The sequence below is a fragment of the Eleginops maclovinus genome, chromosome 22 (assembly GCF_036324505.1).
Source record: "Eleginops maclovinus isolate JMC-PN-2008 ecotype Puerto Natales chromosome 22, JC_Emac_rtc_rv5, whole genome shotgun sequence".
Classification (NCBI taxonomy): domain Eukaryota; kingdom Metazoa; phylum Chordata; class Actinopteri; order Perciformes; family Eleginopidae; genus Eleginops; species Eleginops maclovinus.
In genome coordinates, this window is record NC_086370.1 from 18,698,419 (window position 1) to 18,717,515 (window position 19,097).

The 19,097-nt window shown below is 41.7% G+C and overlaps 1 protein-coding gene across 1 annotated transcript in view; it reads left to right on the plus strand.

Moving 5' to 3' along the window:
* Positions 1-19,097, plus strand: part of LOC134858784 (protein bicaudal C homolog 1-like) — a 53,372-nt gene that overhangs the window by 15,350 nt on the left and 18,925 nt on the right. The window contains 7 exon segments of the mRNA XM_063874906.1: positions 26-72; positions 6,511-6,580; positions 10,143-10,162; positions 10,164-10,223; positions 11,410-11,568; positions 12,992-13,045; positions 18,353-18,535. Of these exon segments, the coding sequence (XP_063730976.1) occupies positions 26-72; positions 6,511-6,580; positions 10,143-10,162; positions 10,164-10,223; positions 11,410-11,568; positions 12,992-13,045; positions 18,353-18,535 (593 nt within the window).

Sequence of the window (19,097 nt, forward strand, 5' to 3'; positions counted from 1 at the left end):
TTTTTCTCTTTCTCTCTCATTCTAGCTGCCTCTGAGGGGAGAGTCAACGGCGGAGAGGATTTCTTTCAGAAGGTGAGTGTGTAGTCTGCACTTGGACGGTGTTTGCTTTGTCTCTGGGTTGCGTTCAAGCCCGCCGAGCAAGCACTTCCCTCTTGGTGAAGGGAGCAGATGTCAGGTGCTCCTCTAGTCACTCACAATTACAAATCAAACCAAACAAAAACAACCGAACGATGCTGATGCTGACGCTGACGTCGAATCACTGCAGGGCTCTGATCCTATAACACAGCTGACACAACACTGTGAGCCTTCTCCCTCATATAATACACCACATTACACCAGATCATTTCTTCAGTATTACACGAGAGAGAGGTTGAACACAGGCCTGCTCCGGCCAGCTCTGCCTTTTCTTTTTTCCCTGATTAAATTAGTTAATTCTCTAAAGCCTCATTACATCCAATAAAACTAGGATCTGCCTCGGTGAACTTGAATAGTCTTGAATGGTTTTTTTTTTAAATCACAACTTGCTCACATTGTGTCATTGCTGCTCCATAATCAGTCAAGTGTGTGACCCTGTGTGGAGTTAAATATTCACTGTAGATGTCAAACAGTCATTTTAAGCTCCTAATACAAGGATTAGTTTTAAGTACTTTATATTGAAGCCTCCGTTTCTCCAAAAATTAACTTTGAAAGGACTCTACATTGAATAACCTTTTCCCAAATAAAAGTATTTATAAACTTTAACATGCTGTCAATAAGATACATTACTTGACAGCACACCAACAACCAATCAAGTCAAATAATTAATCTATTTTCTAACAATTTATATGGCTGCCCTTCTTTATAAAATACATTTCACAAGAGAAGAATTTCTTGGTTATTTTATTAATAATTGATCTATTTAAATGGACTCTGTCTAAGATAAAACCATGCTTTTTTCAGGTTATGAATTAATTGAAGGGAAATTAAAAGAGTCTTAACACTGACACAGTTCATTTGTATTTGTGAAGCAAGAGGAATGTAATCACATGGTTCTGAAAGCAAAAGCAATTACACTTTTTAACAATCAAAGGGCTGATCGACTTTGAGCCGCAGTTATCATTAAAAATATCCACATTGGTTTCTTTGTTGTTTAAAAATCCAGCTTCCTGTATATCTTTAATTCCCCCCATAGCATGTTAATGGGCTGTAATGAAATAAATGATGGACAGCAGTTTGTTTTAGCAATCCCTTTTGTCTATTTTCTGTGTTTGGTTTTGGAGGTTAGAAAGCTGAATTTAATGTCAAAGGAGGCAATTTAGCTGTCTCTGAAGCAGTTTCCTAAAACCAAGTAATGCAAACCAGTCGCCTCGAAATTCTTTTCCTTTTGGAACAAAGACTCAACAAAGACCCCTGATATACTCTAGCTCTGTCTCCACCTCTTTTGCTCTGGATATAACTTTAAGGTTTTAGTTTTCCAGTGTAGGTGTCTGCCTCGTTTCACAAAAATATTCTGACAAACTAAGGCTGTTTGTATATTGACTTTCAAAGTCACATATTTGAAAGTCTCTGGCTGGAAAGACTATTAGCAGTTAAAAGAAACGGAGGTTATTGGAGGGTAAAATGTCAATTAGAAATTACTGCGCAGCTGTTTGGGTTGGCATGCTGGCGAGGAGCAGTAAAGTCATGTTTTTGTTGTAGAATTTCCATTTGGATAACTCTGTATAGTTTCCCTCTGATAGCGTGATCACCATACATGCCCAATTAAAGTCAGGAAAATAAACACAGAGTGTGCCTGTGAAATGGTATTGTTGAAAGAAAATGGACGAGGTGTGTGAAATACCTTGGAGTGGATGAAAATGGAAACTCTTAGTTGGGCTGCTTCCTTGCCCATCCAACACACCCATGTGCTTCACACACTCAGAGAGACTCGTAAAGCACAGCCATAGCAACTCTCTCACTCTTGTAAGGTAATATTTGACGCACAGGCTTTTACATATTAGCTTTGGGAATGAGATTTAGAGTTCAGTCTCCGATGAGAGCAACATAATGGTCCACCCCCACATTTTCTCTACAGACACACTGGCTGTGGTTGATGAAACCCTCTTACTCACTGTCTGTTTGACTTCCTTTGAGTCCTGAGCAGAGCTTTCATAATGGAGCACGAATAGTCCTCCCTCCTTATGTTGTTGATGAGAAAGTTGAGAGGAAAGAGTGGGATCACAGGAGGGTGCCACAGCTGGGAAATAAGCCTTGTGCAAGTCACTTCTGCTCACATGGGCTATCTCGCTAGCTTCACGTCCCTCTTTGTTTTCAGTCTTGTCTTTGTCTCCTAACTCTTCCTCCTGCTCTTCCCTAGATCCGCCTCACCCCCTCCTGCTGTAATGTGATAATTGCATTTCATTAGACCGATGCCTGATGTGTGATTGTTATCAGTCTGGTATAACAAGGGGATTTCTCTGCAAATTAATTGCTCCAAGTGAGCAGTTCATCACACGGCTGTGCTTTGCAATTTTTGGACCGAGGACTTTTGGAGTGTAAATTCATGGCAAAGACCACTAAGCTGTTTGGAGAGCTGTGCAGAAGTTGAGCCGAGGGACAGCTGAGTGCCGAGAAGCTCTGCTGGTGGAGACGATAACTGTGAACCACAGAAGAGCTTGGAATGGATTTGAGTTGTGAGATGCCTTTGAACCCTTTGCAAATTCATTTCTGATCCCCCTTCCATCACTACTTCCCAGGAGCTGTGGCTCTGTAAATAATGCCAGGCGTGATGTATAAGTGCCAGGTCACTCAGATCTCAGGCCAGGCGTAATTCATTTGCTCTATAGCGCTGAGGCTTCTGGTATTTCGCTGGTCTTTGGAAAATAGGAAAACTAAAAACAGCATGTACCATCGAAAACATAATGACCAATGTTTGTGTTCCTCATAGAGGTTCAATTAGTTTATAGCGCTTTACGACCTGTCGGATGTGTAGTCTTGATGCATTTCAACAGAAGATGTTTGTGCAGAATGCCCTTCTACCTTATATGGGTGTTGTTTTGCTCGTTCATAACTGTGCATATGTTATTAGTAGCCTGAGGTGTTGCACGGCTTTAGCTGCGAGTTAGCACTCGGGTTGTTAACATGAACTCATTTATGGCTGTTGAGTCTCGTGAGGATGTTTCAGTTCATGCTGTTCCCTCAGTCTGTCTCCTAACCCTGCCCTCTTTACACCCCTCTGCAGTACTCTGTGTCCCCCTCTCACACACACATACACTCAATCCAGCTGAATCAACAGCTGCACCATTGCATTGCAGACCAGGAAACATGCCTCTGCCATGTTGATTGCTGCTGAGCTATAGCACACACATCCAGAGGTACACACACAGTCACGTGTGCTAAACACATGTGCTGTCTTTCACGACATTGCCTTGATGAGATCCTGTTTGATGATTTCACGTGCAGCCCTGCACACGGCTGCAGCTGCAAACCTATCATCATGTCAATGTCGTGCCATGAAGCTGATCAGACCCGTAGTCATTTATGTATTTATTCATCTCAGAAAGGGTGGGGTGGTGGAGAAGAAAGGGGGAAACCCGAAATATATAGGTAACTTAATTTGAGCAAATATCTTGACCCATTTGAGAGGTATTTGCTAGCCCCTCCATAAAAATAAACGCCATCCACCGTTTCAAATGGTGTGTGGTCTGTCAGAAATCAGTCCCATCTGCACGTTGCTGCCAAGAACAGCAACGCTGGACAGGAAACAGGTCTCTCTGAACAAGGCTCTTTTAGAGAAAAAGTTGATGAGGCATAGCACCTAAAGTTTGATCATTTAGGGAAAGTATTATTGGAGTTACTTCTGATGTGTTGCTTTTTCTCATCTTTATCATAAGCGTTTACTTTACTGGGTTTTCTAAACTGCGTGTTTTTACATAGTTGCTAAAAAAAGAGTGAAAAGGACATTTCCATTGTAGCTTTCGCACTTTTTAATGACATATGTGGAACTCAAAAACACTCGTCTGCCTTTCGCCCCCACATTGCCACTGTAATTTCAAAGAGGTTGCGGCGGTGTCGTTTCTTTAACGTGTGGATTTTGTCAAGGAGGCGTTCAATCTAAAACCAGAATCATCTGTCATTGTTGCAGGAGAAGCCAAAACAAGGGGAATTTGGAGGCAAAAAAAAAGGAGTTTCTTCTTATCCTTGGGAACATAATGTCCTTTTAATGTTGTTATGATACATCCAGCTGTTGGTGCGAGCACGTGACTTCCGTTTATGGGGACAAAAGTTTGCATTTAGCCGCAGGGTTTTTGTGTTTTATTATGCTTTTACCAGATGACGGTGGGAGGGTGTCATGTTGTAGATTAGAGTAGCTTGTGCCTTGAGGTAGTAGGAAACCTAGTAACACAGAACTCATAAATTTTGGTTTCAGGCCTTCATTTTAGTGCATGTAAAACCAATCTGAGTGAATAGACTGATAATATTATGTTGGCACTGTGACTATATTGCAGATAGGAGGGACATTTTCCAGTTGGTGGACATTAATGGGGGGGTCATTAGCATGCTGGATGATAAAACTGTAAAAATGATAGCACAAAAAAATCCCTCACAAACATAGTTGAGCCACCTCATCTGAAAAGTATCCTCTATTTTCATTGCACAAAATGATACTGAAATTCCTTTTGATTCTGTGATTCGGTCAACAGAAACTGTGAGAAAATGCAGAGCAGGATGAGAAGACTGATGGCGTGTTACTCTGCTGCTAGAACATAATGATTGAACTCAAAGTTATCCAACTTGGGCCAAGAGCTTAAGAGAGTGAAGGAAGAACGCAACAAAATATTAACTGTTGTACAAATGTGTTTTGCAATGATTTTTTTGGCTTAAACAAATCTGTTTTATGAGCGTTTCTGAACATAGCAGAATAATGTTTTCTACAGAGCTGAGAAACTTGCCTTTTTGAAGGAAGAATTGAGTCTTAAAACAATGTACATCTTGCTTGAATTAATCACATGGTGCTTATTAAAGGTTTTAACTAATTAAGCTTGCTCTGCTATTGCTCTGGATAATGGCCTTAGCAGCTCATTCTGTTGCTCGCCTAGGCTGTCCATTTGTGTATGTGAGTATGGGATGTTTTAGGAAATCAGTGAGGCTTGAAAGGGCTTCCACTCAACCATCATGGACTGTGAGTATATAGCAAAGTAAAGAGAGGCACGCATCAGGCCTTTCCAAGCTGTCTCTCTGTTTTACAGGTACGTGAGACTGGCAGTGGATAAACTGTCAGAACGTGTTGTAAAAGATGCCAAACAGACCAACGCTGCTTCCAGGAGAGCATATGGAGGAATTTAAGCACTTCCCTTTTGGATTTGTGCACCACATCCCATAGGAGTACAGGCTGTAGTTGTTGTTATTTGGCAAGAAAAAGTAGCGGATGTGTTTGTAAAAAAATATGAATTGAAGGTTATTGATTGCTGTGCTAGTTAATGTCCTATCTTCCCTGGCAGGGCTGATGGCTGTTAATCCACTTTCATGTGTGGCTCATTGCTTAATGCACTGATCCACCAGGGAATATTAAATGCTGCTCATCATGCAATGGGAGGAAGTAGTCCTCGGGTGCTTGATCATGAGGTCGAAGCTTTGAAAAATCTGAGAAATTCATATCTTCACCCTAAACACACAAACGCCTGGAAAGTATTAAAACAAACAAAAAGGCCGCAGGACCTTTTTGTGAAAACAAGACTTGTGGAAATCCAGGGCATAGCATTAGGAGAGATCATTTCGGGTCCTAATTTTTTGGAAGGTTTGACAGTTTTTCCTACTTATTCTTTTTCCACTAACATCAACCACTCGTCATGGCTGGCATTTCTCATGGGGCTTGTTTGTGGGTCTGTAGCCAGGAAACCAAGCAAGGTGAGCTTTCTCGTGTTGAGGAGGAGCAGGAGGGTGGGGAACAGATTTTCTCTGATTGGAACGCTGACAGCATCTTGACCAGCTCCTTGCTGTTCTTATTTTGAGCTGCCAGCAGTTTTCTTTTTCCCCATCCATGCATGTGCTTGTGGTTACGATGACGAGGCTTGTCAAAGGGCTCTTACATAGATTGTTGTTGGCATTTTTCACATGTACCAAAGCCAAGTGTAATGTTTTGTTTTTGTTTTTTTGGTCGGTGTAAGGGTGGGAGGATTTGGTATTGAGCAGAAACAAAGAATTGTCTGGAAACATCATATGGGCTTATATCATCAGACATGTTGAAACAAGACACGCAGCTACCATTGATTTATCTTGGTTTCGTTACTTTTGCCGTTCTAACATGCTCTACTTTTCATCATGGGAGGCTTTTACGTGTTATATGTTTACTTTAAATATTGCCAGTACAGGAAAAGCATTAGTGAAGAGTTGTCCACACTATAGGCCAAGCCAAAGCCACATTACGACACAGTAAAGGTCCTTGATTAAACTGTCTAGAGCCCAATGAATTGTGTGTATTTGTCTGTCAACACACTGCCAATATTCATGATTGTGATAAGCTAATGTCAGCCCTCCTTCCCTCTGTTCCAGATCATGGATGAGACCCAAACGCAGATAGCCTGGCCATCCAAACTGAAAATCGGAGCCAAGTCCAAAAAAGGTGACTACTTTTCCTTTTCTTTATTCCCCTTTTCAACCCCTTAAGATACTCCTATAGGATCCATCTACTACTCAACACTTTTTCCTAATGCACCTCTTCCTTACGTAATGTATGAATCTGTTTTCAGATATGGATTTAACCTGCCACGAATCAAAGTCAATACACTCAGGCAAACGTTTTTTATGACTTCCTTCAACACATTCTTTAAATACTGTTGCCTTCTGTTTATCTAACAGAAAGTTCACACATCATTTTTAAGATGTGTAAAAACAAAACAGCCAAACTAATCCTGATGTGTGAATGTTAGGTAACAACATAGTTGTGTTTCCACCAGACATAGGTTAATGATTAACTCAGTGTTGTTTTAACCAGAGATATGTTCTAAGGGAAGTAATTAGACTCAGATGGACAAGAAGGACGTGTTTCAAGGTTGCACTATCATTCATTATTAAAAAGTTAAATTGAGCCTGAAACATGAAAGCCAGTAACTTTATCTGCAATAAGGAATGTGTGTTTTTTTTTTTGCTGTGGAGGAAGTGGGGGGGTGGGAGATTGAAACCCGCTCATTTTTTGGCAGAGTGGTTTCTTGCACTCTGTTACCAATAAAACATCATCACGGTTATTTAAAGTTCTTCCGGGAGGGGGTGAGATGGAGTTTGAGGAGTAGGTGTAGCTGTGCCCGTTTTGTTGTCCTCAGGAGGATTCCCGGTGTGCGTCTTCAAGCCAGATGTGGAATCCAAAGACATTATGTAACTTCCTTGCTCGCTCTGTATAGAAAATAGTTGACGGGGTTACATCAGAATCAGCAACATGTTTTCCTCTAGATACTTAATCAACTGTAAACCCTGGCAAGCCACTCACACACAACCACCCATTCATCCGGTTACTTCATTCATTCATTCACAAAACCTGCCACCTGGAAATGATGTTCCGTCTACGAATATTTTAAATTCTGAACCATGTCTTGTAGCCTGATGGATTTTTCCCTGTGTTGCGTAAACTGAGAGCAGCAGAGGGGAAGAATGTTGGCTAATCACTTACAGTTATCTTACAAGCGAATGCGTTTGTGGGAAAGGAGACATGTAGATCTGACCATCTGTTTTCACAACCTGGGATCGTGAGTGGGAAAGAAAACATGCAGGACGGCTAAAAAAAGAACATTTCACTTCTTACAGGGATCTTACTTTCTCAGCCCCTAAAATAGCTGATGGAAGCGCTATAAAGTAACGGATACTTCTGAGTTAGCCTAATCTAAGGCTTGTTTGCCTTAGATTAGCTTGCCCTGTTTTCCCTGACTTTTGTGGTGGTGTCTTTTTTATGTAAGGTCTGGAATTTGTTACACTCACACTGCAGGGTAGCAGCAGATGTGGGGGGATTTGTATGTTTGTGTCCTCTCCTCATGCGGGGCCACAATCTACGGCATTTATCACCTGCAGCTATAGCTGTCCCTGCCACCTGCATAAGTGTGATAAGGCTAGTTGTTAGCCTCTGGGTCGAGCCATCATCAGCAATCTGTTACTGATTTAATACAGTGAGGGGCTAAATCACTCACACATGACAGGTCCGTGTTGCATCTTCAGCTCTGAGTGACAAAATGGCCAATACTGTGAGATGTTTTTTAATGTATTAAGCATGTTTTTATCTCTGATCGTTGTCTTTATACTACTTCTACTTGCCAGTTGTGTTTTTCAACATTCCCGCAGATGTTCTGAATGAGAAACGCCAAGCCAAATGGACTTAATTCCCTTCATTTATGGTGGTATTTTCGAATGTAGTCCTCAGCTGGAAAAATGCTTTAGCTTTGCCAGCATGGAGCTCTGGGTCAAAAGGTTTCTTCTCCGTCAAGTGGAACTGAAATATGTGCGACTGAAAACATTCACTCTTTGCAGCTGCAAGTCTACTCTTGTTTTTGTTTGCTTTTCCAGCTGTTGTGTGTGCCAAATTAAGACTTAAGGTGTTCATTTTTTATTCCACAATCAATCATCAAAAAAGGAGCATATACCACACATAAAAAAAATGCGGGGGTGTTTTACATCACGACTGCAACACTCGTTTAGGCTGGCTAATGTTTGCCAGATGTGCAGTGCAGGTCAGTCACTGGAAGAACCATACTCCCTCTAATGGTCACAGTGGGTGCCACAGGAAGAAGTGGAGACATTTCTATTGTTCACAGCAACAGCTGTATGATGGGAAATGTTCCTGGAATCAGCTCTTAGACTGTGATGGGTCTCTAACCACTTTAGCTTTTTTCTCTGGTTTGCTTTGTTTTGTTTTCCTGTCTCAGACTGCAGCTTTGGTTCCTACCCTTCAAGCCTTCAAAGAGCTGTTGTTCCTCTCCCATGAGATCTAGCATCTCTTGTACTGCATGCTGACATTTCCTGACCCCTGTGACACTGCTGGCACTCAATGGTCCCCATAGTCTCCATTAAATATAGAGCTGAACCTTCTTCAGATACCTTTTAAAAACAGAATTTCATTCTAGCCATCCCATGTTCTTTTGCGTTCTAAAGAAGACTGAGATCATGTGTTCTCTGTATTTTGCGGCTCCAAAGAGAGTATCTTGGTTTTTTGTGAGATATTCATCGTATAAAACATTCTGAAATCAGAAACTTCCCGTGTCATCACAGAAATATGTCCGGGCCATTGTTTTTTTTAAGGGTACTGTAGACTTTTCGCTTAAAACTCAAAACATGCTTCCATGGGGTTTGCAAAGTTCCCAACGACTAAGAGTAAATCTGCCTCAGTGAGTCCTGACTGAAGCCCATACTGTAAATCTCAGATGCTTTAAGTGTGTGTATGGGGAGGGGTATTCCTGGAAGGGGGCTTAGTTGACTTCCTGCTGCTCAGAACATTTAACAGAGAGGCGATGGACCATGGGTGTGTAGTACATGCGTGTGCACATTTGAATTTGTGTGTGTTCATGCATTTTTACATTGGTGTTCTCCTGGGGTCCGGCATGCGCGGAGCCAGATGTTAGTTTACCCAACGCTACACAAGCTCTGAATGCTTCGGTATGCAGTGTTTGGTTATTTTTTGTGAAGTATTAAGAGGCTGACAAGGCTTCTGGGAGCACAGGTTACTCTAGCTATTGGGACCTTTTAATTCTATTGTGGGACCACTGAGAACATGCTGTTTTATCTATTGCAAAGTTCTAATAGCAATTAGCAAAAAAACCCTCAGACCCAATGAATAATGTGCAGCACTGAACAATGCATATTTGCAGTGAAGGAGCAACAATTCGGCTCAAACTGTTTTGATGGATTTCCTGGATATAATTCCACAGAGCCACACTCCCCCCTCCTCCTCCCATGGTGTGGTTGCTCTTCGACTTAAATGAGACTCGGCAGATATCAAAGCAGCAATTACTGCTGCAGCGATATTCTCTGACGCGCTCTAATTTGTTGACACATCCAGACTGCTGTGTCATGTTTGGTTAAATGGATTTAAATTGTGTCCCACTCCCTCCCTATGTATCTCTTCCCTTTTTATCAGCACTGACACTCACACACATAATGAACATCCACACGTTAAAGCCTTTCTCTTTTTTCCACATTCCCTGCAGATCCACACATCAAGGTGTGCGGGAAAGAGGGAGAATGTGAGGGAAGCCAAAGACAGAATTATGTCCGTCCTCGACACAAAGGTACGGTAAACATCTTAATCGGAGTAAAGATAAGATAAGATTTACTCCCCTTTTCCTCTTTTTCACTCTCTGTGACTCCCCTCTTTCTCTGGTGTTCAGTTCACCTTAATGTATTTCACCTCGGCTCTCCCACTGGTCCAAGTGACAGATTGCACACAGCAGTGTGGTATAAACTTGGCACTTATCTTGCCAGATACTCTCATCCCGAGCCTTGTCAGGGATTGCAGTGTGAGTGCGTGCAGCTTCCGTTGCCATGGAAACAAAAGAAATAACGTACCTGGGCGATTGCGCTGCAGCACCCCCTGGGGGCTCGCAATCAGATGTGCACTTTGAACAGCTCAACACACAAAAGAGCAACACATGATTGGCAAAGTGTATACTGTCTTTGTCACGAAAAGGCCATTTTAGTCTGGCAGGCAAGTTATTTATTAATGTGACTCGTTTATTTTAATATACTGCATACTTTGTTGCCTCTGTGCCTCTTTTCAAAAAGGCTGCAGCATATGAAAGTGTTTAAAGAGGGGAAATTGTTGGATTGGTTTTTTGTGACTATGCTCAGGTATTTCAGTAAAGAAGCATTTTCAGAGAAACCAATGGACATGCACCAAAAGCATCTCTCTCTGCCAATTTATTTTGTCTGACCTGCCAATCTGAAAAGGGTTTTTTTATTGAAAAATTGACTGTTTACACGTTTTCTTGCCTTTCTCTCTTATATAGCTGACCAAAAACACATTCAAAGACATCACCTTGGGTTTTGAGGATTTAGAATGTGTATTTTTCATACTTTTCTGACATTTTATTGACCAAACAATTAATTAAATTAGCTATCTAACAACTGTCAGAATAATCGATAATGATAATGATTGGTGGCAGATCAATCGGTGCATCTGTAGGGAGCAGAGCGCATCATTTGTCCTGGCCCTCCTTTTGTATTTACACTTTAAAATGTCACAGTGATTCATTGAGTTTAATAAGCTTTCTGTGGAGATATTGGATACACTATTATGTCTCAGGGACACCACTGACTGCAATATTGTGCAACTTGAATGTAGTGCATGACACCTTTCTAACTGTATTGTTAAGTGCCTTTTCAAATAAACACATAGAAAGATGCATCTTTCACTGCACAAACGGAGCATTATCAATCATCATTTCATCACACAGCCCTCTCTTTTCTGCTCATTAGAGTAACAGGGTAACTCTGAAGATGGACGTCTCCCACACAGAGCACTCCCACGTTATCGGTAAAGGCGGCAACAACATCAAGAGGGTGATGGAGGAGACGGGATGCCACATCCATTTCCCAGACTCTAACAGGAACAACCAGGCAGAGAAAAGCAACCAGGTATGTGAGTCTACAACATGGATTTACACAGAGGCGTCTCACTCAGGCTTCAGAGATAGATGGATGGAGCAAGTGAGCCTTTTCCTGCCAGCACATCAAACACTCCTCCTCATCGAACATGTGCTTTAATCTCTTGAACCACAACCTTGCACGATTGATGTTTTGAGTGTTAGTGTATTGAGCTCTGCAGACTAACTTACTATCATCACCCCTTCATGAGTGATTTTCTTCAGTAGTAACTTAAGTTGCTCTAAATAGTGGTTTTGATCTTTGCATGCAGCCCTCCAGCCAATTTATTACCTGTCACTGCATCTCGGGCCGGACATTTTAGAGAGGATTGGTCCAGCTGGCTGTTTTGATTGGCCGACCCAGAGGAAGTCGGTGTGTTTTGGCTGGACTTGCTGTAGAGGGGCAGTAGGATCCTGCTGTAATTACCCTTGAAGTGTAGTATGAGGAGTTCTGCAGTGCACTCTGCCAGGCACGGCATTCGATGTCTATCTTTGCCAGATGTCTGAAGTGCATGGTGACAGTTCATTCATTTTGGAAAGGTCACTGATTTCAACCTTATCACTGTGGATTTTGCATAATAAGATACGCCTGAAGTCAGTATTCTGTATCTCATAGACTGTCCGACCCCTCCAGTCTTACTCTGATGATGCAAGTCTGGGCTGATAAGTAGCAAGAGACTCTTTTTTTTTCTTTTTAGGGCTAAGACCGCTAAAGCTGTTCCAGAAGCTTTGCGATTGCAGCAGAGCCTGTGAGGTACAGTGCAGATACAGAGTAAAGTGCAGTGCTGTTATAAAAGCATATATAGATGACCGGGAAAATAAATGAAGTGGCACTTACCTTTCCCTCTCACTGGAGCTGCTAGAATTTAGGTTATTTTTCAAGCGGTTTCCTAGAATGAAGCATAAAAGTGGGTTTCAGGTGGTTTCACTATGTTTGTGTATATGCATAGTATGTGTGTGTGTTGTTCATTTGGCAAAAATGGGCCAGAGATTAACCAAAGTGCCAATATTAATGTTTGTTTGATCGTTTATTTCTAATAACTGCTCCCAAAAACAAGTTTCGTCTTTGCCGCAGTATTTATTACTTTTAATCTGACCTCCTCTCTTGGTGCTTGTGTTAACAAAAATACTTTCAATTGTGTAAGCCATTTTTATAATGCTGTGTTAGTTTGTGGTTACTGTAATTGTGTGGTTCAAGAATATAAAACATTACATTACCTGGAAATATGTCACAAAAGGGATTAGGTTTCAGTTTAGAGGAAGCCTTTAAACCTCTCCTGCTTTCGTTATATTTATTCTAGTTTTTTTCTTTCGACTTTTAAATGAAGTGCAACTGTATGCTGCGATCCCTGCCAGTATTTGTCTTGGATGGGATTTGAACTGATTTACATATGTACCTTTTTTATTGTGAACAGGTGTCCATCGCAGGGCAGCCAGGAGGGGTGGAGGCCGCTCGAGTAAAAATAAGGGTGAGTTGGAACCAAACCGATGCAGTACGTTTTAAAGCGATACTGCACTCAGACTTTAGTGTGTTAAACAAACATTCCCTGCAGGCTTATACGTAGTTAGATTTGACTTTTTTGAAGCATGACAACCACGGTCCTCTTTAGTCTTTGGCTTTTGGAATTGATTTTATCATTGACGAATTTTAAGTTCATCAGGTTTTTGCCAAATATATTCCTACCTCAGTTTGCACACGTCACTGTGTTGATCTTCACGCTCCGATCGAGACATGAAATCGCCAGGCTCCACTTTGGAGAGGAGGCAGGATTGATCTCTCGGTCAGGAAATATTTTGTTTATACTTTTCTTTTATAACTGCACAGTAAAATAATACTAGCAGCAGAGTAAGAGGAATGCTGCGTGACTGCAGTGTGACAGAGATTGATCACAGGAAAATCAAATGAAAAAACTCCTGTATAACCAGCACACTTGGACACGTGGACTCCTGTTGTACAGTGGGGCAAAAAAGTATTTAGTCAGCCACCAATTGTGCAAGTTCTCCCATTTAAAAAGATGAGAGAGGCCTGTAATTTTTATCATAGGTATACCTCAACTATGAGAGACAAAATGAGAAAACAAAATCCAGAAAATCACATTGTAGGATTTTTAATGAATTTATTTTCAAATTATTGTGGAAAATAAGTATTTGGTCAATAACAAAAGTTCATCTCAATACTTTGTTATATACCCTTTGTTGGCAATGACAGAGGTCAAACGTTTTCTGTAAGTCTTCACAAGGTTTTCACACACTGTTGCTGGTATTTTGGCCCATTCCTCCATGCAGATCTCCTCTAAAGCAGTGATGTTTTGGGGCTGTCGCTGGGCAACACGGACTTTCAACTCCCTCCAAAGATTTTCTATGGGGTGGAGATGTGGAGACTGGCTAGGCCACTCCAGGACCTTGAAATGCTTCTTACGAAGCCACTCCTTCGTTGCCCTGGCGGTGTGTTTGGGATCATTGTCATGCTGAAAGACCCAGCCACGCTTCATCTTCAGTGCCCTTGCTGATGGAAGGAGGTTTTCACTCAAAATCTCACGATACATGGCCCCATTCATTCTTTCTTTTACACGGATCAGTCGTCCTGGTCCCTTTGCAGAAAAACAGCCCCAAAGCATGATGTTTCCACCCCCATGCTTCACAGTAGGTATGGTGTTCTTTGGAAGCAACTCTGCATTCTTTCTCCTCCAAACACGACGAGTTGAGTTTTTACCAAAAAGTTCTATTTTGGTTTCATCTGACCATATGACATTCTCCCAATCCTCTTCTGGATCATCCAAATGCCCTCTAGCAAACTTCAGACGGGCCTGGACATGTACTGGCTTAAGCAGGGGGACACGTCTGGAACTGCAGGATTTAAGTCCCTGGCGGCGTAGTGTGTTACTGATGGTAGCCTCTGTTACTTTGGTCCCAGCTCTCTGCAGGTCATTCACTAGGTCCCCCCGTGTGGTTCTGGGATTTTTGCTCACCGTTCTTGTGATCGTTTTGACCCCACGGGGTGAGATCTTGCGTGGAGCCCCAGATCGAGGGAGATTAGCAGTGGTCTTGTATGTCTTCCATTTTCTAATAATTGCTCCCACAGTTGATTTCTTCACACCAAGCTGCTTACCCATTACAGATTCAGTTTTCCCAGCCTGGTGCAGGTCTACAATTTTGTCTCTGGTCTCCTTTGACAGCTCTTTGGTCTTGGCCATAGTGGAGTTTGGAGTATGACTGTTTGAGGTTGTGGACAGGTGTCTTTTATACTGATAACGAGTTCAAAAAGGTGCCATTAATACAGGTAACGAGTGGAGGACAGAGGAGCCTCTTAAAGAAGAAGTTACAGGTCTGTGAGAGCCAGAAATCTTGCTTGTTTGTAGGTGACCAAATACTTATTTTACCGAGGAATTTACCAATTAATTCATTAAAAATCCTACAATGTGATTTCCTGGATTTTTTTTTCTCATTTTGTCTCTCATAGTTGAGGTATACCTATGATAAAAATTACAGGCCTCTCTCATCTTTTTAAATGGGAGAACTTGCACAATTGGTGGCTGACTAAATACTTTTTTGCCCCACTGTAGCTTTCTAACCTGCGAGCTCCTGAACTTCATGTTTACAACTCAACCCACGCTATTTCCTGTTCCCCCTGCCTTTGGCAACAGGCGCCTGGCCAATTTCACACTGCAGCTTCACAGTGCTCATCTCCTGCTCTCCCAAAAAACAACTCACAATCTGTGCTTCCTCATTAGCTAGCCTGACAAACCCCCTCCAACTCATGTGTAAGCACGAAAGGCTGTTGTAGTTTACTCATCCCAAGTGCATCACTCAAAACAGTTACAGTACTTCCTCCATAAACAAAACATCAGACTTACAGTAAGACGGCCTACTTCTCTACCTAATCCAGCTGATGTGAGGGCTCCAGGGTTACAGTAGGTAATTGTGCACTTCAGGCCCAGTTTCAGCGCTTCCTCTTAGCCACAAGCACCATTCCTCCTAAGCTACTCCCAGACCACTTCTACCAAAACAATTTCAAAGTACAAGCATGAGCCTCAGCCCCCTTTGCCTTCTCCAGTCAATTTCTAGCCTCTTCCCTGTCTTCAGTTTCAGTCTGACTGGAAGCCCGACCTCCAGCCTCAGCTCAGTTGGCAGACGACCCCTCTGCTCGTGTGAAGTGTTAAATCCCTGAACTTTTGCTGTATTTCAACACCGCAGCAGAATGCTACAGCGAACACGTTCCTCCGCTGTGAACTGACCAAAACTAACAACGCTTGCAAGAATGACTGAGTGAGTGGAGTGTGTGATGGAGATGGAGAGCGAGAGAGAAGGTCAATGCTGGTTATTTTCGCTGTGTGATTTGGCAAATGTCTGCATGTATGCATACCCCTACCTCTCCACGCTCAGTGCTTATTTTCATAGGCAGCACGCCTCAACCCGGGTCATGTCATTTTTTTGCTATGGGTGAAAAAAAGGATAATCAAACCAAACTGGAGCAGTGTTGTACAAAGAGGTTTATAATGTAAGCTGTAGAGAACCGCAAAGATTGTTCTGGCCTCCAAATAACACACAGTCAGCGGAGGACGAGGGTGGATCAAAGGACAGGTTTCCCTCTCTGTCAAATTGGCTCCTTCTGAAGCAGACCTTGATACTCACCTCATCCCATGATTCCCAAATACCTTCTGTGCTGTTCCATAAAACACTCAATACTCACGACTACACAGTCCTTCCACACATAGCCTTTATTATGTATGAGCTTCATCACTTCATTTGGAGCCAATTTCCCTTGAATGCAGTGAAGGAAAGAAGCCCATAGGAAGGATTTATTTTCAAATAACTGTTGAACTTTTTTACTTTATCAGCACTGGCAGCTTACTACCTACAAACCATTAAATGTATTTGAACTCAAATAAAATATGAGCAATAGTTGAAAGTGTTGAATTTGGCTAAGTATATTTTATTAAGTACTTGAGCTTTAGTTGTGTTTTTCCATCTTCTACTACTTTATACTTTTACTCCACTATATTTATTTGACATGATTAAATGAAGAACCCAAACTGGAAGAGACCATTACTACTCTGGTTACTTTAAAGTTATATGTTCCTCTCCTCCTGGTGGTACTGGTCAACATATCAATACTTAGTAAGTAAGATAAGATGTGTGCTATCGATACTTTCATCCAACTCTTGCAAATGGATTTAAAATCTTTCCCAGGATATCCAGCCATTGCTATAAAATCTATTTTGAAAAAGAATAATGAGGGGATTTTCCAAGTTTGTATTTTGTTTCTAAATCAAAACCCCACATCATAAAATACAGAAAAAGTTGATTCCAGTTTGTTGACCCCCTTCTGTTGAGGTCGCCAGTGAATAACAATATACTGTGTGTTTGGTTCTGGGTGGCCTTAAGACCACATCCTCCCCCATCTCTCCTGAAACCAGAAGTGGCTGGTGTCCCTGAGGTGGATTAGCGATGAATGTAATGTCCCTTTAACATTCAGAAATACTACAGTGGCCTTGTAAGGTCTACTGTATTTCAGAGGGCCTCTTGGGTGGAGATGTGTTTGAGTCTGAAACAAGTCGGTTGTTGAGGCGATGGATTCTCGGGGGGGTTTCTTTGAGCTTTCAGAGGTGGGGCTGACAGGCAGGTGATGAAAGGTCTTGCCGGTTGCTTTACCTCAAACTATATTTTTCTTCATCCCTCACCCTTATGTCGGGAGAACTGAGGCTTTCTTAAAGCGCTTTCAGATTGAATTCTTGTGAAACTCATATGTGCCAGGTAGACTTTTAAAAAAAAAAAAAAGCTGAGGTCTGCTCCACCAAATAAAAATCAGTCCATTCTTCATTCAGCACCCGACTCCTGCTGCTCTGCTTGTCCTCTCTTGCATTTCCCTCAGTGCTGACCTAAATTTCTCAAGCCCAGAGAGAGCGAGTTCTGAAACGTGATATAAATGTAAGGCCAGGCGCATATGGGACTGATCAGGGATGCATTTCTTTGGTCAGAGCAATTCATGCTGCTTGCCCTTCACTGGCAGCCAAAACCATAGTGGCGCTCTGCCCAAGAGCCAGTGTTTGGATAACATTGCGTGCGTGTCTATTCATTCTCTTCTTTGTGAGTGTGTGTGTGTGTATGGGTGTGTGCCTGTTGGATTTCTCTCCCATGCATGCATAAGTATGTGTATGCTTGAAGCGAGGACCTTTCTGTCTGCATCTTTTTTGTTTGAATGGCTGCTGTGATACAAATGGCTGATGTATGAAGCTGCTCCTGTGGTTGAATTCAATGTCTTGAAATTAATGTATGCAAGTGTGCAGGCCATAGAACATACTGATTAATTTCCAAATATTTAAACAACTTTGATGGAGTAATGTTCAAATCTGTAGCAAACTTCATGTAACAAAGGATGTCTCTAATGCTGACCTCGTTTTAAATGAACTTCTCTGGATTTATTTGAGCTGACAGATTTACATACCAGGTTTTGCCACCTTCTGCTAAAGGAACTGTTGTTATGTCTGTATGTCAATTCACATCTGTCTACACTATGTAAAGAAATCACCCATTTTTTCCCCCGTGTTTTTACTTGGTGTCCATATGGTCTGAATCATTCAGTGAGTGACAGCACTATGTGATAAAACAGTGCCTGTTTAGGATTTTTAGTTTTTTAAAGAAATCTAACATTAACTGTTTTACTTCCTGTTAGAGGATATGGCAGTATAATGATAAGCTATCACAACTGCAGTGTTTCAGCATGGTTTAGTTTTTTTAAAGTAATTTCACTTTCCTTCCATCCCTCCATGTTGTAGGAGCTGCTCCCTCTTGTGCTGTCCTTCGAGCTTCCTGCCATCATGCAATCTGACCCCAACTCCCCTACCGTGCAGCACATCTCGCAGACCTACAACCTCACAGTCTCCTTCAAGCCCCCGACCCGCCTCTATAGGGCCACCGGCGTGGTTCGCGGTTCACAGAACAACACCAATGCTGTCAAGGTGAGGAGGGTCTCAAAAATGTGACGTGATTATTGGATAGTTGAGTGAATAAACAGTAACCAAAACCCCCAAAATATTAAAATTGAAACATTTTTTAGAAAAGAAAGCATCAAATACTCAAATAATCAGAGCTAGTTTGCTTGAAAAGTGTTGAAACGATTAATTACAACACATTTTTGACATTGTAATCCTTTTTTGGTGCATTATTATTATTATTATTCTGCATACAGAATAAGCCTATGACTTCAGTCAGTCACATGATTTTTTTCATCATATTATATCATTGATGCTTTAATTTCCATTTAACAGAAAACTCCCTTTATTGCTGCAATGAAAGCTACAATATAAATTATGTGTTTTCCCTTTTAAATTGGACTGAGATTATGAAGGGAACAACCTCCTAAAGTTACAGGTTCAACACTCCCAAAATCCAATGTTGTGTAAAAACTGCTTAAAAAACTACCCGAGCCCCGAACTGTCATTTCAGCGTAACACTATTTGAGTTAATACCCTCATTCTTCCCCAACCGTTTACATGGCGAGCCACAGACCCAAAAAAAGGT